Genomic DNA, 23,873 nt, shown 5'->3' with positions numbered 1-23,873 from the left:
TCTGCCCTAAGGGCTATTCTCTCACTCTCTCACTCTCTCTTTGCACCATTACACAATAAATATTCACAGTGAAAATATTTTGTAAGCGCGTTTCATGAACCAAGTTCTAGGATTTGTTGACAACTCGCATCGAGTTCGTTACACTTCTACCCGGCGTGAAGCACTGACAGTCATGTGGTTGTGACGTCATCGTAAACAAATCCGTTCTACTCATCCAGAAGACTTCGCAATGGGGCCGTTGCCAGATTTTTCCACTCTGGAACCCGTTCTCAAAAGATTTCGTTTTGGGGCACCCAAAATGCCGGTGCCGTGTGGACGCCAGGCCGAAACGATAAACAATTTTATCAGATTCACCTGAATCCATTGCCGTGTGGACAGGGCCTAAGACTAGACACCAACCATATTGGCTGACACAAAACCATAAAACATTCAACCATCACAAGCGCAGCAGAAAACATCAACAGACACTCTTGGCAACAACCAGAAGACTTGGTGAAAATTATCAGCAGGTAGGATGCCAGTATCCACAGTGGTAAAATACGATTAAATTACTATACAGTTAAAAGTGCTCACGTTTCTGACTGCTCAGAAGCCAGTCCTTAAGAAGGTGAGTGAATGTGGAGTAGGAAATGCAATTTCTTATCTCAGTTGGTTATGTGTTCCATAATGTGAAGCTGTTTCAGAGAAACATAGTTGACGAAAGGAACTGGACCTAAGAGGGACTACATAGTCTTCTCTTATGGCAGACCTTGTAGCTCTACTGTTTGAATTTTTCTGCTTTATAAAAGTACAGAGTGGTTTGTGGAGCCTTGCCATTTTGCCTTTTAACAATTATTCACTGAAAGCTAAGTGAATATTGGTGAATAATAACTGAGACGAAGTTGAGGTCATTCTTTTCGTATAAATACACAGGTGATTTTTTTTTTAAAAAAATAAATAAATAAATCATATATTTTTAAAAATAATTTATTTCAATCTTCAAAAGCAGCATGCAAATGTAATGCACGCAGGCTTGTGTCACTTATCAATTCCGACTCGCATAAAATACTTTGTATTGAAAGGGATAAAATAAATCCCAATTCCACCTTACCTTTGAATAGTTTTAGACCAAACTTCATAGCATGTTTAGTGCTTTTAGGAACAGCATTTTCGTTCATAATTTGTAATTCTTCCTCACTTACCATGACAAAGCGATTGGCCACTATTTTACTGAGTCACTCAAGGTGATTATCGAGAATAGTCCGAATTCCTCGATCAGTCGGCACATGTGATTTTTCTACAATCACTTCCATTTTTATACTAATTAATAATATTGTGCAATCTGTAGGAGATGAAGGTTCAGACTCCCACATCGAGACTCCAGCCAGTGAGACGAGCGGCGAAGTCACCGCTTATCAGACCTGTGCTAACGTAGCTCTGAAGGTCATAGGCGGCCTGCTGGTGGTGCTGTGTGTGTCCTCGTCCTGGGTGGGCACCACTCAGGTTGTCCAGTGGACTTTTAAGTCCTTCTCTTGCCCTTTCTTCATCTCCTGGTTTAGCACCAATTGGAACATCCTCTTCTTTCCTCTCTACTACTCTGGCCATGTGGCCATCACAAGAGAAAAGCAGACGCCCATTCAGAAATTCAGGTGAGTTTATCAAAACAATATGCACTGTGAAGGCAATAAAAGGGAAGTGAAAAGGAAAGATATTTGGTGTCCAGCTATTTTATAGAATTCAGGCTAGAACTCACAGGCAGTATTCTGATTTTGCTTCCAGTTTCTTCCAATTCAACTCTTAGATATTTGGACATGTTTCAATTTAAAAAAAAAAACTCTTTCATTACTAATATACACCGATCAGCCATAACATTTAAAAACACTGACCGGGTGAAGTGAATTACATTGATTATTTTGCTACAATGGCACCTGTCAAGGGGTGGGATATATTAGGCAGCAAGAGAACAGTCAGTTCTTGAAGTTGATATGTTGGAAGCAGGAAAAATGGGCAAGCATAAGGATCTGAGCGACTTTGACAAGGGCCAGATTGTGATGGCTAGATGACTGGTTATGAGCATCTCCAAAATGGCACATCTTGTGGGGTGTTCCTGGTATGCAGTGGTTAGTACCTACCAAAAGTGGTCCAAGGAAGGACAACCGGTGAACCGGCGACAGGATCATAGGTGTCGAAGGCTAGTCCATATGCTCCAATCCCATAGAAGAGCTACTGGAGTACAAACTGCTGAGCTGGCAAAAACAGAAAGATGTCAGCATTAACTTTTTCAGGAGCTTGTGCTTGTCAATTTGGCACTTGTCAAAGTCACTCATATCCCTGCACTTGCCCATTTCTCCTGCTTCCAACACATCAGCTTCAAGAATTGACTGCTCTCTTACTACCTAATATATCCCACCCTTTGACAGGTTCCATTGTAATGAGATAATCAATGTTATTCACTTCACCTGTCAGTGTTTTTAATTTTATGGCAGATTGGTGTAAATATTTATTTTTGTACTTTAATCCTAAACATAAAAATTGTATTTTTCACTTTTTTAGGTAGGTCTATAGGCATGTATGTTCTTTAGATGATGATAATGTACAGTAATAATTCATGATAACAATATATATATATATATAAAAATTGGGTCTTCATACCATTTTTGTTCAACTGTTTGAGACTTTTATTTCTTTAATTTTTATTAACAGCACAGGTGTGAAATCTTTTGTTCATGAATCTTTTGTTCATCATCTTATCTGTAGGAATGTGTATTTACTGTGTCTGCCTCTTAGAAGAGCATGGAATTGGCTGTTCTTCAATGTTCTTCTGCTGGTGCTTCATTTGCATCCAGAACTATTATGAAGCATTATTCCAATACAAGTTAACGTTTAAGAAATCTCATATATCAACCCTAATGAATGATTGTAGTGCCCTTACACTAACAAAGTAATCATATCTGGAGTTATATGGTACTGCACACCCATTAAATCAGTTTGGCAACAACTCAATAGTCAATTATCCCTCCTCCTGAACCACGCCACCACATCTGCTTGGAGACACAAGATCAGTTAGAAAAGCAGCAGAGTACTACTTACAGCATAGCCAAGAAAAACAGCCTGAAGAATTGGAAATCGAAGAATACCATCAGTCTCACTCAGTGGAAAATGTAATAACTGACTTTATATGAATGGGAAAACTGTCTGCCATGATAGCTACTAAATTCGATCCTGCCTGGACACAACTCATCACATACTTCCCTCAGTGACCCCCTAAGGTCACTATTACAAGAATGACCAATCATCCTGGGCGGCATGGTGGTGTAGTGGTTAGCGCTGTCGCCTCACAGCAAGAAGGTCCGGGTTCGAGCCCCGTGGCCGGCGAGGGCCTTTCTGTGCGGAGTTTGCATGTTCTCCCCGTGTCCGCGTGGGTTTCCTCTGGGTGCTCCGGTTTCCCCCACAGTCCAAAGACATGCAGGTTAGGTTAACTGGTGACTCTAAATTGACCGTAGGTGTGAATGTGAGTGTGAATGGTTGTCTGTGTCTATGTGTCAGCCCTGTGATGATCTGGCGACTTGTCCAGGGTGTACCCCGCCTTTCGCCCGTAGTCAGCTGGGATAGGCTCCAGCTTGCCTGCGACCCTAGGATAAAGCGGCTAGAGATAATGAGATGAGATGAGACCAATCATCCTTCACACCCACCCACACCAAATGATGGTTATGTAGATTGTCATTACTATTAACATTACTTTGTGCTGGGCAGTTAACACTGTTGCCTCACAGCAAGAAGGTTCTGGGTTCAAACCTCACCACTGACTGAAGCCTTTCTGTGTTGCAGTTTGCATGTTGTCCTTGTGTCTGTGTGGGTTTCCTCCAGGTGCTCTGTTTTCCTCCCACAGCGAAAAGGCATGTACATTAGGTCAACTGGCGACTCTAAATTGCCCATCGGTGTGAACATGTCTCTGTGTTATCCCCGTGACAGACTGGCGACCTGTTCAGGGTGAATCTCGCCTCTCACCCACTCTCTCGCTCATCCGCAACCCTCAATGGATAAGCAGCATATCGAATGAATGGATGTATTTGTGCTTCTTTTTGTCTTTTTTCTTGTTTTGTCTTACATCTCTCACACTTCTTGATTTGTGGTTTCTTAGGCCAAGTTTACATTAGACCGTATCTGTCTCGTTTTCTTCGCGGATGCACTGTCCGTTTACATTAAACCGCCTGGAAACGCCGGGAAACGAGAATTCGCCAGGGTCCACGTATTCAATCCAGATCGTGTCAGCTCCGGTGCTGTGTAAACATTGAGAATACGCGGATACGCTGTGCTGAGCTCTAGCTGGCGTCGTCATTGGACAACGTCACTGTGACATCCACCTTCCTGATTCGCTGGCGTTGGTCATGTGACGCGACTGCTGAAAAACGGCGCGGACTTCCGCTTTGTATCACCTTTCATTAAAGAGTATAAAAGTATGAAAATACTGCAAATACTGATGCAAATACTGCCCATTGTGTAGTTATGATTGTCTTTAGGCTTGCCATCCTTCCACTTGCAAGTGGTAAGTGATATGCGCTGGGATCACACACACAGCGGCTCAGTCCCGAATCACAGCTTGTGCACTTCATTCGCGCGCTCTGTGAGCTGCGCAGGGCCGGAGTGCGCACCCTCCAGAGGGCACTCGCTGTTCAGGGCGGAGTGATTTGGAGCGCAGGATGCCTGCGGAGCCGAGCGTATCCGTGTATTGGTGTTGCTGTGTGCACGCAAATCGTGTATTGGTGTTGCTGTGTGCACACTAATCGTTTTAAAAACGTTAATCTGATGATCCGCTGATACGGTCTAATGTAAACATGGGCTTAGTGTTGGCTTTCACACTGGTATTAGTTTGTATTTTGTATCTTTACCAGACCTCATTACTTTGTGAAGCATCTAATAACACTAACAAATCCTAAAGGTTAGTACTATTATAAAGGTTAGTACCTTTACATGCACTTTTAAAAGATTCATGCAATGCTTATGAATATGTTATAAGACCTTCAAATAAAGTGCTACATGATACATGCTGAAAGATGAATTGAACAATTTGGTTGTTTACTATAATTCTTTTTATTGTCCGTGTTCTCAAAATAACACATTTCCCAAGGAGCCAAGATCACTTTCTCGGCCATTAAAGGAGGTAGATTGACATAATTTCACGGTTTCTAAAATCTCACAGGTTATAAAACCAGAATTAGGACAGACCTTCAGTAGTTTTGACTTTAAGTCTCATTTTATCCATAAAAACTGTGCACTCGTCATACATATGACTATTTTTTCCTGTTGGTTGTATTAAAAATCATTCTGAGTGAGGTGCATTTGTTGAAAGATGGTTTTAAATATGTATATGTGCACACATACATAAATGAGCACACATATAATTATCTATTGTCTCATTTGCATACTGTATTGTATGTTTAATAGAAAATCATAATACAACATTTTGTTTGGCTATTGTGTGCATTACGTATGTAATTTGATGTATGTAAGTTTCTTTATGATAGGCCTGTGAGGGTGTGGTGCCTGGCCTTAAGAAGAAAGAATAAAAGAAAGTTTTTTTTTTAATATTATAACTTGTAAAAGAAAGCAAACTGTATCTGCCTTGTGTTTCATTGTGTAGGGAGTGCAGTCGATTGTTTGGGGAAGAAGGAATGACGCTGAGGCTGTTTCTGAAGAGAACAGCACCTTTCTCCATCTTATGGACGCTGACTAATTATCTGTATGTGCTGGCATTGAGGAAGCTCACAGCCACAGATGTTTCAGCACTCTACTGTTGCCACAAGGCTTTTGTCTTCCTCCTGTCCTGGATCGTCCTCAAAGACCGCTTCATGGGTGTGCGGGTCTGTATCTTTAAGACGTCTCTAACCAACAGTAATGAATGTGTTTGAGACACAGTACACTGTCCTACCAATATTTGCGAATGCATAGAACGTTACCACACAATAGCAATTTTAAAATGTATGGGCCAGGTTGAAAGTAATTCATTCTTGTAAAAAAAAAAAAAGTTATCCTAGTCTCACAAATCAGATTTAAAAGTGACATGTTATATCCATTTTGCATAAGTTGACACAGTTCCCTGAGGTCTTAATGTAATGTCTGTAACATACTTTGGTCAAAAAAAAAACAACACAAGGATAAAGCACCACAGCTTATGAGTAGCACGCTGTGTGAGCACAATCGCTATCAGGCACGTTAAAATGTAAATAACTTTTCTAGAATTTCACCAAAACTCATTGAATTTTCAGCATTGTAAGATAACTCCCTAAAGTATTATTCAGCAAAACCCCAGAATGATAGCACAAATCTAGAATTTTTAACAGAATTTTTAGTTCTTAAAATTTAACGTAATTATGGATGTCACGCGTAACATTTACACCCGTGAAAAATCACTTTGAATGCTGTTTTGAAAGTTTTGATCAAATATTCTCTATAATAAAAAATCGCTTAAATATTATAAACACAGTCTTTTAATGTATCAAAAAATAATTTTGATAAAGCAAGGAAATTCGGAAGAAAATTTGTTTTTTCTTTTGCTTGTTGTGCACGTCACGCTACCAAAATCTAACTAACCCCTTCACGAACAATTCCAACTTTCATGGACTTGTAGCGTGAATAAACCTTTCAGAAATATATATAATACTTCTCACCCAGTAAATTAGAATCCTGGTGATTTATATCCTCGTAGCTTCAGTAGATCTAGAGATTTAGTCGATTTAGTAAATCCCAAACGCTGTGAAACACGCCAGCCATCTATGGTGAGAAGTGCTGCTGTAGTTGAGAAACTCTCATTTCTCCCGCTTCCATCTAACTCCGTGACCCAGACCAAAATAATGTCATGCTCATCACTTAAGGATGATTTCTGCCAAGTTTCACGGAAAAATACAGCGAAATAAACTTGCTAGAAGCATTTTTCAAAATCCCAAACATTATGAAACATTTCTTGTAGGGTTTCAGGTTACAAATTTCGAGAATAGAGAAATTGCAGCGCAAAAGTTTGCCACTAAACTCGCGAAAATACTCCATCCTAACGAGTTTCACAACCGAACTAGGCTACGTGACAGTCCGTGACCACCCAGGAATGTTCTAGAAGGTACGCTTCTAGGCACGTGCGATCGAGAAAGACGCCACGTGAAGGTAGTAAAGGTAGTATTTCCACTGTCTTATGACGTTTTTGCTTGTTTTAGCACGATAAACAATGCATTATGGGTAATCATTAAAATGCTGATTTCAAGGTTAAAATGGGTAAAAACAACTAATTTATATAGATATTGTAAAAATTCTGCCTAATAGTTATTTCAGTACATAAAATCAAAACCTGAATTTTTAATTTTTTTCCCTATGTTACACCATTGTGCATCTATAGCATGCTACTCATCAGCTCCCTTCTCACCCTATCTAAACAACCCTGTTCAACACAGCTGATTAGAGTGCCTGTTCCTTTAAATGATGAGCCACTGCTCACTGGCCAATCAGGTAGCACTTCCCTCATGAATATTCATTTGCAAAGGCACTTCTCTAGCTACGAGTGGAGATGTTCAGACGAGGGGGCAGAATAATTCTAATGAGCTCCTTATGACGTAGAAAGCGGAGCCAAATCCAAACGGCTTGTTGAAGCACATATTTTCTGAAATATGAGCCCAGAAGAAACTTATTTCAAAGTTTGTGGGTTGGTGGGCACTCCAGATACCCAAATGCATATGCTCAAGCACTAAAAAAGTGAACTTTTCATATTATGTGTCCTTTAAAGCTATCTGGTACATTTTTTTAGCAAAAAAATGAAGAACTGTCTATTTTACCATGAAAAAGACATCTGACTCACACTGTAAATGACTAGCCACAGACTTTTCCTGAAACTTGTCAGAAAACATGCAAGACTGTCATGTTTACTTCCTACTAACATCAACAAAGCTGCAAAATAAATATATGTTATTTACCAGCTGGGAGGTCTGTATCGTGAAATACCGTGACCGAAGTCTTGAAAGTACTGACCGAGGCCCTCTGGGCCGAGGTCAGTATTCAAGGCCGAGGTCACGGTATTTTACCATAAGGACCGACTTTAAGCTGATAAATAATATATTGATTTTTTTCTTTACCAAATTCGAACAGAAAATGAGAGCGCCCAAAAGGGAAAACCGAGCCGAGCCACCATTTTTAATCCTCATTCACGGCTGTAATGCAAATGGCTTCCTCCTCGGTATACAAGCGCACTTCCATGGCAGGAAAATAACTACATTTTGCCGCCTATGTAGTCCCCTATTTATACAAAATTGAGTCATTCAGGATTCAGCTATGTTTTTGCTTGCCGTTAGCAAGTTACAGGTTTTTAGCTTTCTCCTGAAATGTTTTATTTTATTTTGTCTTCCTCAGGGTAGTAAAACTCGCTTTCGCTGTGAACACTGTCGTTATCACTATCCATGCTGTAAAATTAATGCTATTTTGAATCCTCATTCACGGCTGTAATGCAAATTGCTTCCTCCTCGGTATACAAGTGCACTTCCATGGCAGAAAAAAAACTACATTTTGCCGCCTATGTAGTCCCCTGTTTATACAAATAAGAGTCATTCAGGATTCAGCCATGTTTTTGCTCGGCGTTAGCAAGTTAGGTTTTTAGTTTTGTCCTGAAATGTTTTCTTTTTTTTCTTCTTCCTCAGGGTAGTAAAACTCGCTTTCGCTGTGAAGACTGTCGTTATCACTATCCATGATGTAAAATTAATGCTATTCTCCTGAGAAATGCGAAAATAAATGTTGACAAAAAATGCTACTATGTTTGTTGTTGTTGTGAACGAGCGAGTCACCAGAGGTCCATAACCGGGGTCCGTAACTGGGGTCCATACCGTAGGATACGGACCCGCTCGCCAGCCAATCAGAGCGCAGGATTTGGACCGTGAAAAAAATAATAAGACTTATTCTGAACTTTTTTTTTTCAATCCAGTAAGTGTATCTCGCTCTGAAAAGTTCATTGTGGCACAGTGTCAGAAAGTTTGCTTTCTTGTTAGAAACTGGTTCAATAAACACCACATCAGGTCATAATAATATTATTATTATTATTAAGTTCAATTGATATAGCGCCGGGCGGCACGGTGGTGTAGTGGTTAGCACTGTCGCCTCACAGCAAGAAGGTCCTGGGTTCGAGCCCCGGGGCCGGCGAGGGCCTTTCTGTGCGGAGTTTGCATGTTCTCCCCGTGTCCGCGTGGGTTTCCTCCGGGTGCTCCGGTTTCCCCCACAGTCCAAAGACATGCAGGTTAGGTTAACTGGTGACTCTAAATTGACCGTAGGTGTGAATGTGAGTGTGAGTGGTTGTCTGTGTCTATGTGTCAGCCCTGTGATGACCTGGCGACTTGTCCAGGGTGTACCCCGCCTTTCGCCCGTAGTCAGCTGGGATAGGCTCCAGCTTGCCTGCGACCCTGTAGAAGGATAAAGCGGCTAGAGATAATGAGATGAGATGAGATGATATAGCGCCTTTCTCAAAACCCAAGGTCGCTTTACAATTATAGGAAAAAAAGTCCAACAAATAAAGGTCAGGATGTCATTCCAGTGGTGTAGCAGCCACAGTCCCACCAAAAGGCGCACGAAAACAAGCCCCACACTGCTAGCACAGCCGCCGCGCCGCCGCCAGGCAACATCACTCGGAACACCGCGTCATGGATCCACAAAGCGAGCACAGACGCACAGCCACGCAGAGCACTGGTATGTTCCAAACTGCCTGCACAGCCACTGCGATGCCACCGAGCAACATTGCTCGGAACATCATGCCAAGCACTAAAGCACTGCTGCACAGAGGGCTGGACAACCACGATGTTAAAATGAGCAACAAGCTCACTGCAGTCCATAGCAAGGAGCACAGGCGAACCATGGGCTGGAGGGAACCGACGACCAAAACTGGGTCTGGAGCCACACCACCACCGGCGGACAAAGACACTCAAACAAAAACAAACATCAGACTACGCAAACACAAAAAAGAAAAACAAAAGAGAAAATAAAAATAAATTAAAATAAAAAAAACTAAAAAGCTCCGGTCATAAGCTGTCTTGAGGCATGAAGTTGTATCAATTCCTTTGATTTTAAAGTAAGCTCAGGCTGCAATTTCTCCATGGACCCTTTGAAACCTATAAGACATTGAGACATGTTTGCAAGTTGTGTGCAGACAGATTACAGTATATTATCACAAAGCCAACCACACTTATTTCCTTCTATCAGCCAGAATGATAGATGTGTGCTGCTCCTACCACAGCTAATATAATAAACCTGCAGCTCAGAAACAAACACTCCAACTGGCTGTGTCCTACAACAGCCAAAAGATTTCAAAATGCATCTAAACGAAGGCAGTGGATCAAAATGTATATACAAAGCAGCAAGACAAATTGTTTTATATACCTTTATCTGAGCCTACATTGACAAAATGAGATTGGCTAGTCAGCTCTCGGGTGGCACGGTGGAGTAGTGGTTAGCAAGGTTCTGGGTTCGAGCCTAGTGGCTGACGGAGGCCTTTCTGTGTGCAGTTTGCATGTTCTCCCCATGTCTGTGTGGGTTTCCTCCGGGTGCTCCAAAGACATGCAGGTTAGGCTAATTGGTGGCTCAAAATTGACCGTAGGTGTGAATGTGAGTGTGAATGGCTGTTTGTCTCTATGTGTCAGCCCTGTGATGACCTGGCGACTTGTCCAGGGTGTACCCCACCTCTCACCCATAGTCAGCTGGGATAGGCTCCAGCTTGCCCGCAATCCTGTACAGGATAAGCGGTTATGGATAATGGATGGTTAGTCAGCTCTCTACATCTCTAGTTTCATGTGATTCAAACTGCACCTCTCTGACTTAAAGAACGGAGACACGGCAATGTTCAAAAACAGCAGTTTCCAAACTCTTTTTAGTCTCGGGTCCCCTGCGGATCCCAAGCTCCAACATGCCTTCGTCTACAGCTATCACTAGCCTGCAGTGTACAGGAGACGTTTTGATGACTTTACAGCTAACTCATTAAGCGGGTACAGGATGGCTGAGAATTGGGAGTTCCTTGACACATATCTAATTTTAATACTGTTTAATAATGTATTAACCACTTTTTGTATTAACATTTTAACCACTTTTTAAAATTTGCCCTAACCGTGATAATTGTTGTGCTACGGTTTAATCAGAAAAGTGTATAAAAAAATATCTTACTCAAGGTCAAATTAGTACTCTATTCTACAGGTGCAAAGAATTAAATTAAATCTCTGTCCAGTGATCATGAATGTTTTCGGTTGTTCAGATTGCCATGGTGTGAGCTTTCCTCTGAACATTCCACTTATTTTCAATCCTTAGATTGTAGCTGCCATTATGGCCATCACAGGTATTGTCATGATGGCCTATGCTGATGGTTTCCATGGAGACTCAATCATAGGTGTGGCTTTAGCCGTAGGCTCGGCCTCCACCTCAGCACTCTACAAGGTTAGTGGCATTAGTAGCAACGCTGTTTTAGCATAACTATTTATGAAATGTGTTCTTTTGCTGAATATGAGGACATTCGGAACAGCCACTTGAAATTAGTGTCCTGCCATGTCTTCACTTCCAGGTTCTGTTTAAGATGTTCCTGGGCAGTGCCAACCTGGGAGAGGTCGCCCACTTCTTCTCCACCATGGGCTTCTTCAACCTGATCTTCATCTCCTGTGTGCCCCTCATCCTCTACTTCACCAGGGTGGAGCACTGGGGCTCGCTGTCCTCTTTGCCGTGGGGTTACCTGTGCGGTGTGGCTGGCCTGTGGCTGGGTGAGCAAACACAACCTTTTAAACTCTACAGTTAAATGCAAAAGTTTGCCCCCCACTTTTTTTTTTCCATTCAAAAAGTACCAATTGACTTTTTTTAGTTTTACAAATTATATGCCAAAACAAACAAACAAATACATTTTTTAAATGTTACAAATTAAATGTGGATATTAAAGGTGTCTTGCAACAAGACAAGAATCCAATATGTGAAGCAAAACAGAAAAAATATTTTTGGAAAAAAAATTTGTCATGATCATCTCGGTCTCCAGGGCAGATCCGAAGAAGGGAAAGGATGAAATCTGATTGAAAGCTTTTTTATACTTCCATCCAAGCAGCCTTGTGAAGACACTGAAGTATCTCGTAGGTGCTAAAGAAGGCAACTGGACTTGCTTGAAATTCTTGAAGACGTTTCACCTTTCATCCGAAAGGTTTCTTCAGTTCTCTCTGACTAGTGGGGAGTTCCAAGTGTTTATCCTCTAGTGGACCAAGAGCAACCCTAAGGAGAGTCGTTGAGGTCACATGGGTCCGTTGACACTCTCAGCCCATGTTTACATTAGACCGTATCAGCGGATCATCAGATTAACGTTTTTAAAACGATTAGTGTGCACACAGCAACACCAATACACGATTTGCGTGCACACAGCAACACCAATACACGGATACGCTCGGCTCCGCAGGCATCCTGCGCTCCAAATCACTCCGCCCTGAACAGCGAGTGCCCTCTGGAGGGTGCGCACTCCGGCCCTGCGCAGCTCACACAGCGCGCGAATGAAGTGCACAAGCTGTGATTCGGGACTGAGCCGCTGTGTGTGTGATCCCAGCGCATATCACTTACCACTTGCAAGTGGAAGGATGGCAAGCCTAAAGACAATCATAACTACACAATGGGCAGTATTTGCATCAGTATTTGCAGTATTTTCATACTTTTATACTCTTTAATGAAAGGTGATACAAGGCGGAAGTCCGCGCCGTTTTTCAGCAGTCGCGTCACATGACCAACGCCAGCGAATCAGGAAGGTGGATGTCACAGTGACGTTGTCCAATGATGACGCCAGCTAGAGCTCAGCACAGCGTATCCGCGTATTCTCAATGTTTACACAGCACCGGACCAGACACGATTTGGATTGAATACGTGGACCCTGGCGGATTCCCGTTTCCTGGCGTTTCCAGGCGTTTTAATGTAAACGGACAGTGCATCCGCGAAGAAAACGAGACAGATACGGTCTAATGTAAACTTGGCCTTACACCATATCAGCGGATCATCAGATTAATGTTTTTAAAACGATTCGCGTGCACACAGCAACGCCAATACACGATTCGCGTGCACACAGCAACGCCAATACATGGATACGCTTGGCTCCGCAGCCATCCTGCGCTCCAAATCACTCCGCCCTGAACAGCGAGTGCCCTCTGGAGGGTGTGCACTCCGGCCCTGCGCAGCTCACAGAGCGCGCGAGTGAAGCGCATGAGCAGTGATTCGGGACAAATAGCAGGAAGTGAAAGTCCGCACCGTTTTTCAGCAGTCGCGTCACATGACCAACGTGGCATGACCAACGCCAGCGAATCAGGAAGGTGGATGTCACAGTGACGTTGTCCAATGACGACGTCAGCTAGAGCTCAGCACAGCGTATCCTCGTTCCTCAATGTTTACACAGCACCGGATCAGATACGTAATGGATTGAATACGTGGGCCCTGGCGGATTCAAGTTGTTCCGCCTGTGGAGTCGTTTCCCGGCGTTTTAATGTGAACGGACAGTGCATCCGCGACGAAAACGAGACGGATACGGTCTAATGTAAACACCACCTAACACCATTCACATCACATCCGGCCTCCATTGACCCTAACACTTAAACGACCCATGTGACCTCAACAACTCTCCTTAGGGTTGCTTTTGGTCCACTAGAGAATAAATACCTGGAACTCCCCACTAGTCAGACAGGACTAAAGAAGCCTTTCGGATGAGAGGTGAAACGTCTTCAAGGATTTCAAGCAAGTCCAGTTGCCTTCTTAGCACCTACGGTTTACGATGGACCTGGATGACTGAGGCCCTGTCCACACGGCAACGGATTCAGGTGAATCTGATAAAATTGTTTATCGTTTCGGCCTGGCGTCCACACGGCACCGGCGTTTTGGGTGCCCCAAAACGAAATCTTTTGAGAACGGGTTCCAGAGTGGAAAAATCTGGCAACGGCCCCGTTGCGAAGTCGTCTGGATGAGTAGAACGGATTTGTTTACGATGATGTCACAACCACATGACTGTCAGTGCTTCACGCCGGGTAGAAGTGTAACGAACTCGATGCGAGTTGTCAACAAATCCTAGAACTTGGTTCATGAAACGCGCTTACAAAATATTTTCACTGTGAATATTTATTGTGTAATGGTGCAAAGTGAGAGAGAGTGAGAGAGAGAATAGCCCTTAGGGCAGAGTCTTTAGTCCAAACACTGCGGAAGTACTGAGTATAACCAAACCGTGCACCGCCCGTGCGCTTTCCAAAAACAAAAACAATCCTGCCAGCTAAAATAGGAAAAAAAAAAGGAGCGATCTCACCTCTTCAGATGTTGGTTTAAGTCCGACAATACATTCCTCAAAAAGGGCGTAGAAGAACAAAGTAATCCATCAACGTGTAGCATTCAGTCTATTCCGGACCATTAAAGAATTCTGGAGGATATCAGAATGTTGGCGTACCGGCTTCCATCTACCCCCATTCATTCCTCTTTCCGCGTCTTTCGTTTTACGCTACTGATTAATAATCAGAACTTTGTGGCTGATGCTACAGAAGAAGGGGTTTATGCGCATGCGTCTACTTCTTCTACTGTATTGTTCTGGTGTCTCCGATGGGACCGTCTTACAGCGCACGTAGAGGTGTGGCATGTGTATTGCATCGTTTTCAGCAAGCGTTGCGTTGCCATATGAACCTGATATTTTACTGATCCGTTGCCCATGTGGACGCGATATTTAAAAAAAAAAAATCTCGTTGCCGTTGTCGTGTGGATGTAGCCTGAGAACCTTCACAGACACACTGAAGTATCAGGAATGTATTTCACATGTGGCAGAGCACAGTGCTGCTGAAATCATGGATTGCAACTTGAAAAGTTCCTACACACTCCAATCAACCCAAAAATGTACAATTGAAATGGAAAACTTGCTTCAGTTACTTGTAGTCACTATAATTCCCAGGGGTGCCAATAATAGTGGCACATGTTTTTTTTGTTTAAAATAATTATTCATTGATGAGAGATTTGTTTTTCTTTGAATATGTTTATTTCAAATAAAGGTTGGTTTTGTTTTGTTTTCAGTTTGGTCAATGTGAGATCAAGTTCCTTCACTAAGGGTGTATTCAGACCAGGATAGTTCGATAGTTCACTTGCTTTGGTCCGAACCAAATGTTTTTTTTATTTTTTCATTTTGGTGCAGTTCACTTTCACACTGTACATTTTAGTAAGCGGACCAAAATCTGTCAACAAAGCCACGCGCCCTGAGGTCGTTCAGCTATTGGTCAGAGACGACACGCGCACAAAGCGTTAAGTTCAAAAGTAGTCATGGAGGCTTTCTGTGCTGTTATTCTTTTTAATGTCATCAAAGCTATATGTTTTTTCCAGTTTTTACTGTTTTCACAATTGTGCGATTACTATGCTGTTGTACAAGTAATTTATCAACGACGACGACAAAGGGCAAGGCGGGTACGGAGGATAGCGCTGATGAGCGCACATCATGTTGTGACAGTTCTGGCTCTTCATGCAATAGATGAATTTCTTTTTTGCGTCGCTAGTACCGCCACTTTTTGAAAGAACGTCCCTGATTTTAATGTAGGTCTGACGGAGTTTCTTCACTTTTAGCCGACATTGTTCTGGGGAGCGCGTGAACCCCTTCTCCTTCATTTTCTTACTGAATACAGCAAACACGTCGGCATTTTTGTGTGTTCTCTCCAAAAGCTCAGATATGTGGACATCTGCCCATATATCCACAAGGGTGCGCGTTTCTTCCTCGGCCCACGTTTGCCCCCTACTCATTTTTTGTACTCTGTAGTCTAGCCTACCACTGGTCTGAATGACTGAACGACTGTCGTAAGGTTCCCTTGACAACCACAACCGAAACAGTGTTTGCACTTTGCGGTGGAGTGTCAAGACTCTGTTTCCCATAATGCTCGACAAACAATGGAAGCTCCCGAGGTACAAAAAAGCAAAACTGTCAGATTAGGTCCGGTCTGCTTTCACACCTCCAAAAGATCCGCACCAGGGTTCCTTTGGTCCGGACCGAGTCCGACCTTGCAGCTCGGTCTCGGTCCGCTTGTTTGGTCCGGACCAGAGTTCGGTGGTTTGTATTCAGACCAACCCAAAAGGTCCGGACCAAGGGAAATTTGGTTCGTTTGGTCGTTTGGTCCGGACCAAACAACGTAGGTGTGAATACGCCATAAAAGGTGGATTTTTTTTCTAACCCTTTTTACTCATCTTTAGAACAAGGACCAATAATCACGGAGCACACCGTATATTTAAAAACAAACAACTTGAGGAACACATCGTCACTGACCTATATACTGAATTTGCTGAGGACTAAACGAAACACTATTGCAAACTTTTCAGAGTGCTGAAAATGCTTTGTAAAAGAGAAATTTGGGGTTTAGCTCATCAAATTACATTCTGAAGTAGCATTTCATCACCTCAGCTATCCGATGTGTGATGTGTCAGCAGGCGTAGGCCTGATAGTAAGAGATCCACTTGTTTACTGTCTTTTAAAACTGAAGTGGAGCACTAATTCTCTGAGGAGTAAGCAGCATCGATTCTTTTCTCCACACATTTAGCGTTCCCACTGAAAGGAGGTGTCACAAATTATTTTCTCTCCTCTCTCTCACCCTCCCTCTGTGTGTGTGCTATTTTACAGTATTCAATATCCTGGTAAATGTAGGTGTGGTTCTCACCTACCCCATCCTCATATCGATCGGGACCTTACTCAGCGTTCCAGGGAATGCAGGTGTGTGTGCTCAAACACATTCGGTGTCATTTAATTGTCAGGAAATATCCGTAAATTACCATCCAAGCACATACAGCACATTCTGTAGCATTTCTCTCTCTCTCTCTCTCTCTCTCTCACACACACACACACACGCTCCTGAGCACGATGTCTCAAGTGATTAACGTTTTTTATGTTCCATCCTCCCCAACCCTCTCGACTGCTAAAAGCATCCAAACCATTACACAGCAAATTTGCCAGCCTCCCACAGCATCTCTCCTTCCTTAAGACACTAAAGAGAGAAACCCGATCAGCGATGTGTATCCTGACCAGCAGCAATGCTCATCATAAAAAAGACAACCCGTTGCCAAGCGACACTAAATGCTTGATGAAGGTACTTGTCTGTAAAAGCAGCCTGCCAAGGGCAGTAGGTTAATTCAGGCTCGGCTTTTTAGAATGCAAACATGACCCCATCACTTATTTGTTCTGGCTGCAGCACTAAGATCAAGTACTTTTTTTTTTTTTTAAATCTGTGCCTGATAACTGCTGTGGTGCAGTTGTACTTTTTTTTTTTTTACATTTTCCTGCTTCAAGAGCCAGTGGAGCTGAAATTCATCTCCAAGGACCTAATTTACTAGAGTCATTAGCCAACTGGGCAGGAAATATTCATAATCCAGTCATTACTCAAGTTCCAGGAATTGCTCGTTTCAACTTAGGTGAATATTATGCTTAGATTTGAGTGACTTGATATTAGTCTTTAATCCTGTGTTTGAGTTTTCCTTGTTTTCATTTGTGTTATGAGTTTGGAACAGTGCCTTGGGGTTGAGTTTGTCAAATTGAATGAATTTAATGAATAATTTGGGGGGGCGGCACGGTGGTGTAGTGGTTAGCACTGTCGCCTCACAGCAAGAAGGTCCGGGTTTGAGCCCCGTGGCCGGCGAGGGCCTTTCTGTGCGGAGTTTGCATGTTCTCCCCGTGTCCGCGTGGGTTTCCTCCGGGTGCTCCGGTTTCCCCCACAGTCCAAAGACATGCAGGTTAGGTTAACTGGTGACTCTAAATTGACCGTAGGTGTGAATGTGAGTGTGAATGGTTGTCTGTGTCTATGTGTCAGCCCTGTGATGACCTGGCGACTTGTCCAGGGTGTACCCCGCCTTTCGCCTGTAGTCAGCTGGGATAGGCTCCAGCTTGCCTGCAACCCTGTAGAAGGATAAAGCGGCTAGAGATAAATGAGATGAGATGAGAATAATTTGGGAGCTGTTTTTCTCCTGTCAGGGCCAGTGAATTATGACAGCATTAAAGCAGAGGTAGAATTAAATGAACGTGATTCCTATCCTGTAGTAGAAATTATTAAAAGGAATTTGACTCTTTCTAACTCTGAAAAGGAGTATCGAAGTTAGGAATGTAACTCAATATATGAATACATTATTCAGAGTGAACAGATAATGTGTTCTAAACAGGTACAAGTACAGATAGATACGTATGAATAGTAGGCACAGTGTTCCTGTTTTTGTTTCTTTGTTGTTGTTGTCAGAAGAGGCCACAGGGCATCTGATTAAGATTAGAGGTGTACATCGGGATCCCACAGGGATCACCTAGAAAGTCGTGTGAGCAGAAGGTTTATTTTCATATAGGTACAAATAAGCAGTCGTGAGCATGTGGTGGTTAAAATGAAGCTACTACGGTAGTTTGTTTATAATTTGTGAAATAGAACCAATTACGTGGCATGGTGGTGTAGTGGTTAGCGCTGTCGCCTCACAGCAAGAAGGTCCGGGTTTGAGCCCCGTGGCTGGCGAGGGCCTTTCTGTGTGGAGTTTGCATGTTCTGTCCGCGTGGGTTTCCTCCGGGTGCTCCGGTTTCCCCCACAGTCCAAAGACATGCAGGTTAGGTTAACTGGTGACTCTAAATTGACCGTAGGTGTGAATGTGAGTGTGAATGGTTGTCTGTGTCTATGTGTCAGCCCTGTGATGACCTGGCGACTTGTCCAGGGTGTACCCCGCCTTTCGCCCGTAGTCAGCTGGGATAGGCTCCAGCTTGCCTGCGACCCTGTAGAACAGAATAAAGCGGCTAGAGATAATGAGATGAGATGAGAGAGAACCAATTACATTTGTAAAATCTGTCAGCGCCATCATTCATAGACCTCGCTGACTGTGCTGGCATTTCACCCGCTTTCTGCCTTTTCCCCCAGTGTTTCGCAATGTTTCTGGGGAAATATATTCACATTTAATTTTAAAAAAACAAAAACAAATCCCTTCCAGTTTAGGAAATGCACACTTTGGATTTAAATCCAAATACATTTAACAGTTATTCCACGAAGTCGAGTTGTACATGAACTGATAGTCAATGAGGTACGTAGCGCCAAGTTGGCTATAAGCCATGTACGATGAGATTGAGTGGAATAACTGTTTTATTCTATCCACATTCACTGGATTTTGAGAAACGGAGCATTTTTATTTTTTGCAGATTCAGTAAATAAAAACTTTATACAAAACATCTGACAAAATATTTTCCGCTTAGAATGTAAACAAACCGGCGAAATGACAGTAGCAATTTGTGAAAAATGCTATAATAATAATTCTTGAAAAATAAAAAAAGATATGTTCTTACCATCAAATACTTTCATTCCATATTTTGTTGTTGGGGATTTTTTTTGTATTTCTGGGGGTTTTGTTTTTGAGTATGATTTTTCTTTTGTCCTCAGTTGGTTCAGTAACACGCTCCACCATTTTGTTCTTGTTCTTCTTTAGGTTTTTTTTTTGCGGTTGGCAAACCAACTTAATGGTGCATTACTGCCACTGACTGGGCTGGAGTGTGGAACAGGAGATATTGGGGGGGAAAATATTCTTTTTGCCATTTCCGTTTCTTTTAAAAACTTGATAAAGTGATCTAGCTGACTTGATTCGTGCCGCTATTTTGTTTTTCTCTACTTATGGTCTATGAGCTGATAGCCTAGTAGTAGAATAGCCAATCAGAGCGCACGATTGCTCATATCCAGTGAATGTGGATAAAATAATTACAGATATATAGGATCATTTGGAGCACTAAACAGATACAGAGGTTGGTTTTATGTGACACCACTGATTTAAACTCTGAATTATTGGCATTGAATATTAAATCACCACTGATTTAAACTCTGAATTATTGGCATTGAAGAGAAAATGAAAAGCAGTTGATGTTACCGATGTGCCACTATTACATACAGTGGGGCAAAAAAGTATTTAGTCAGCCACCAATTGTGCAAGTTCTCCCACTTAAAAAGATGAGAGAGGCCTGTAATTTATCATAGGTACACTTCAACTATGAGAGACAGAATGGGGGGAAAGAATCCAGGAAATCACATTGTAGGATTTTTAATGAATTAATTGGTAAATTCCTCGGTAAAATAAGTATTTGGTCACCTACAAACAAGCAAGATTTCTGGCTCTCACAGACCTGTAACTTCTTTAAGAGGCTCCTCTGTCCTCCACTCGTTACCTGTATTAATGGCACCTGTTTGAACTCGTTATCAGTATAAAAGACACCTGTCCACAACCTCAAACAGTCACACTCCAAACTCCACTATGGCCAAGACCAAAGAGCTGTCAAAGGACACCAGAAACAAAATTGTAGACCTGCACCAGGCTGGGAAGACTGAATCTGCAATAGGTAAGCAGCTTGGTGTGAAGAAATCAACTGTGGGAGCAACTATTAGAAAATGGAAGACATACAAGACCACTGATAATCTCCCTCGATCTGGGGCTCCACGCAAGATCTCACCCCGTGGGGTCAAAATGATCACAAGAACAGTGAGCAAAAATCCCAGAACCACACGGGGGGACCTAGTGAATGACCTGCAGAGAGCTGGGACCAAAGTAACAAAGGCTACCATCAGTAACACACTACGCCACCAGGGACTCAAATCCTGCAGTGCCAGACGTGTCCCCCTGCTTAAGCCAGTACATGTCCAGGCCCGTCTGAAGTTTGCTAGAGAGCATTTGGATGATCCAGAAGAGGATTGGGAGAATGTCATATGGTCAGATGAAACCAAAATAGAACTTTTTGGTAAAAACTCAACTTGTCATGTTTGGAGGAGAAAGAATGCTGAGTTGCAGCCAAAGAACACCATACCTACTGTGAAGCATGGGGGTGGAAACATCATGCTTTGGGGCCGTTTTTCTGCAAAGGGACCAGGACGACTGATCCGTGTAAAGGAAAGAATGAATGGGGCCATGTATCGTGAGATTTTGAGTGAAAACCTCCTTCCATCAGCAAGGGCATTGAAGATGAAACGTGGCTGGATCTTTCAGCATGACAATGATCCCAAACACACCGCCCGGGCAACGAAGGAGTGGCTTTGTAAGAAGCATTTCAAGGTCCTGGAGTGGCCTAGCCAGTCTCCAGATCTCAACCCCATAGAAAATCTTTGGAGGGAGTTGAAAGTCCGTGTTGCCCAGCGACAGCCCCAAAACATCACTGCTCTAGAGGAGATCTGCATGGAGGAATGGGCCAAAATACCAGCAACACTGTGTGAAAACCTTGTGAAGACTTACAGAAAACGTTTGACCTCTGTCATTGCCAACAAAGGGTATATAACAAAGTATTGAGATGAACTTTTGTTATTGACCAAATACTTATTTTCCACCATAATTTGCAAATAAATTCTTTAAAAATCAGACAATGTGATTTTCTGGATTTTTTTTTCTCATTTTGTCTCTCATAGTTGAAGTGTACCTATGATGAAAATTACAGGCCTCTCTCATCTTTTTAAGTGGGAGAACTTGCACAATTGGTGACTGACTAAATACTTTTTTGCCCCACTGTATCCTCAGTAATCAGAGAGAGTAGAATCGCAAAACACGAGTGAATTTAAAAAACAAATACTGTCTGATTTCTCTCAGTCATTCCTTCCTTTCTGTCCTTCCTCACCATTCTTGTGCTTTCCGACATTCCTGTGTTTAGCTATTGATGTGCTGAAGCATGAGGTGATCTTCAGTGTGGTGCGTCTGGCTGCAACCTGCATCATCTGCGTGGGCTTCCTGTTGCTGCTGCTTCCTGAGGAGTGGGACACAGTCACGCTGCGCTTCCTTGCCACACTCGCTGACAAGAAATCAGAGGAGCACGGAGAGGAGCTCACAGAGTCCAGTGTCAACATGCGCAGCCGCAGCAGAGCTAACGGTGCCGTCTCGATCCCCTTGGCATGACCTATGACCTCTAGACCTTGGCCGTAGAGCTAAAGAGTGCTAGAGATCCGCCATGAGGCAGTGCCTGAGTCATGGGTACTTTGGGTGGATGAGTGGAGATTGTTGAAGAAACAAAAGTGGAGATAAAGAAGAACTGGAATCATAACATGCTGTGACAACAGCCGCAATATCAACTGTGTAGAAAGTGGGAGGGGCTAAACATCGGAGGATCATAGCATCATTTTTCGCTCCTTTCGGTGAGACGGCAGAGGAGCGTTTTACAGACTGTGCTGAGGAGGAAAATCTCCTTTTATGAAAGATTTATTTACAGTATTTGTTTTTCTTGCTGGGATTTCACGTTCACATTAACGGGAGGACATTTTCTTTAGGGAGATGAACGTTCTTGATTAATGGAGTAAATAGCCTTTTCTGTTTGCACGCCTTCGTCCCAGCTATGCCTGCTGAACCCTCACATGGACTGTATTCTGTGAATATAGACTCAATCAGGGCCAATTTGGCTCACTGTATTAAAATGCATGCGTCTGAGAGAGAAGAGTATATAACACAAATGTTATTTACATTGTATCTGATGGTATTATGCTGTAAATAAGAAGGAGAAATATATTACCCTATATATATGAACACGGCTCTTGTTTCTTCTTAGACTAAAATTAAAAATGAAAACCTGCCTCAAAATGTTATTTCTGGCAAACATTCTGACTCTCACTATTTTTCTGCAGCGTAATGTATCACTGTGACAGTTATAATCATTTGCCAATGAGTGGAGGCACAAATCCCTGTAAACTAGAACAACATTTCTAATCTGTTCTTTATCACCAGTCATATTATTTTATGTAGCTTACCACTAACAGGTACATATTAGGGCTTGTTTGTTTTTTCAGCTCTCCCCAGGGCCTTAACTTAACTAATTTGAACAGGGAAAAATATTTGCCTCTGGGTGTTTACATTTTGAGGAATAGCGTCGATTTTACTTCAGAAGAATTTAATGTGTAAATAATCCCAAAAGAAATGTCAGATGAATAACGACAGCTCCTCCAGTAATATTCCAGTGACATTCTAGTAATGGCAGACGTGCTGTGATGGTACTTCATCATCCTAATGTCTTTAATTTGGCTGAAAGATAAAGGATAACTCTTTTATAAGGTTCTATCTAAATTTTTCTTTGTCTTTTTTTTATTTTGTTTCTCCCAGACACACATATACAGTGGTGCTTGAAAGTTTGTGAACCCTTTAGAATTTTCTATATTCCTGCATAAATATGACCTAAAACATCATCAGATTTTCACACAAGTCCTAAAAGTAGATAAAGAGAACCCAGTTAAACAAATGAGACAAAAATATTATACTTGGTCATTTATTTATTGAGGAAAATGATCCAATATTACATATCTGTGAGTGGCAAAAGTATGTGAACCTTTGCTTTCAGTATCTGGTGTGACCCCCTTGTGCAGCAATAACTGCAACTAAACGTTTCTGGTAACTGTTGATCAGTCCTGTACACCGGCTTGGAGGAATTTTAGCCCATTCCTCCGTACAGAACAGCTTCAACTCTGGGATGTTGGTGGGTTTCCTCACATGAACTGCTCACTTCAGGTCCTTCCACAACATTTCAATTGGATTAAGGTCAGGACTCTGACTTGGCCATTCCAAAACATTAACTTTATTCTTCTTTAACCATTCTTTGGTAGAACGACTTGTGTGCTTAGGGTCGTTGTCTTGCTGCATGACCCACCTTCTCTTGAGATTCAGTTCATGGACAGATGTCCTGACATTTTCCTTTAGAATTTGCTGGTATAATTCAGAATTCATTGTTCCATCAATGATGGCAAGCCGTCCTGGCCCAGATGCAGCAAAACAGGCCCAAACCATGATACTACCACCACCATGTTTCACAGATGGGATAAGGTTCTTATGCTGGAATGCAGTGTTTTCCTTTCTCCAAACATAACGCTTCTCATTTAAACCAAAAAGTTCTATTTTGGTCTCATCCATCCACAAAACATTGTCCATGTGAT

The 23,873-nt window shown here is 42.4% G+C and overlaps 1 protein-coding gene across 1 annotated transcript in view; it reads left to right on the top strand.

Annotated features, from left to right (window-relative positions):
• Positions 1 to 21,858, top strand: part of slc35f4 (solute carrier family 35 member F4) — a 61,175-nt gene extending 39,317 nt beyond the window's left edge. The window contains exons 2-7 of the mRNA XM_060933066.1: positions 1,328 to 1,628; positions 5,621 to 5,840; positions 11,293 to 11,418; positions 11,543 to 11,735; positions 16,613 to 16,702; positions 21,617 to 21,858. Of these exons, the coding sequence (XP_060789049.1) occupies positions 1,328 to 1,628; positions 5,621 to 5,840; positions 11,293 to 11,418; positions 11,543 to 11,735; positions 16,613 to 16,702; positions 21,617 to 21,858 (1,172 nt within the window). The remainder of the gene's footprint in view (positions 1 to 1,327; positions 1,629 to 5,620; positions 5,841 to 11,292; positions 11,419 to 11,542; positions 11,736 to 16,612; positions 16,703 to 21,616) is intronic.
• Positions 21,859 to 23,873: the final 2,015 nt, after the last annotated feature.

The sequence above is a fragment of the Neoarius graeffei genome, chromosome 11 (genome assembly GCF_027579695.1).
Source record: "Neoarius graeffei isolate fNeoGra1 chromosome 11, fNeoGra1.pri, whole genome shotgun sequence".
Lineage (NCBI taxonomy): Eukaryota > Metazoa > Chordata > Actinopteri > Siluriformes > Ariidae > Neoarius > Neoarius graeffei.
Note: the sequence above shows the minus strand (reverse complement) of the source record. Positions and strands in the feature narration are given on the sequence as shown.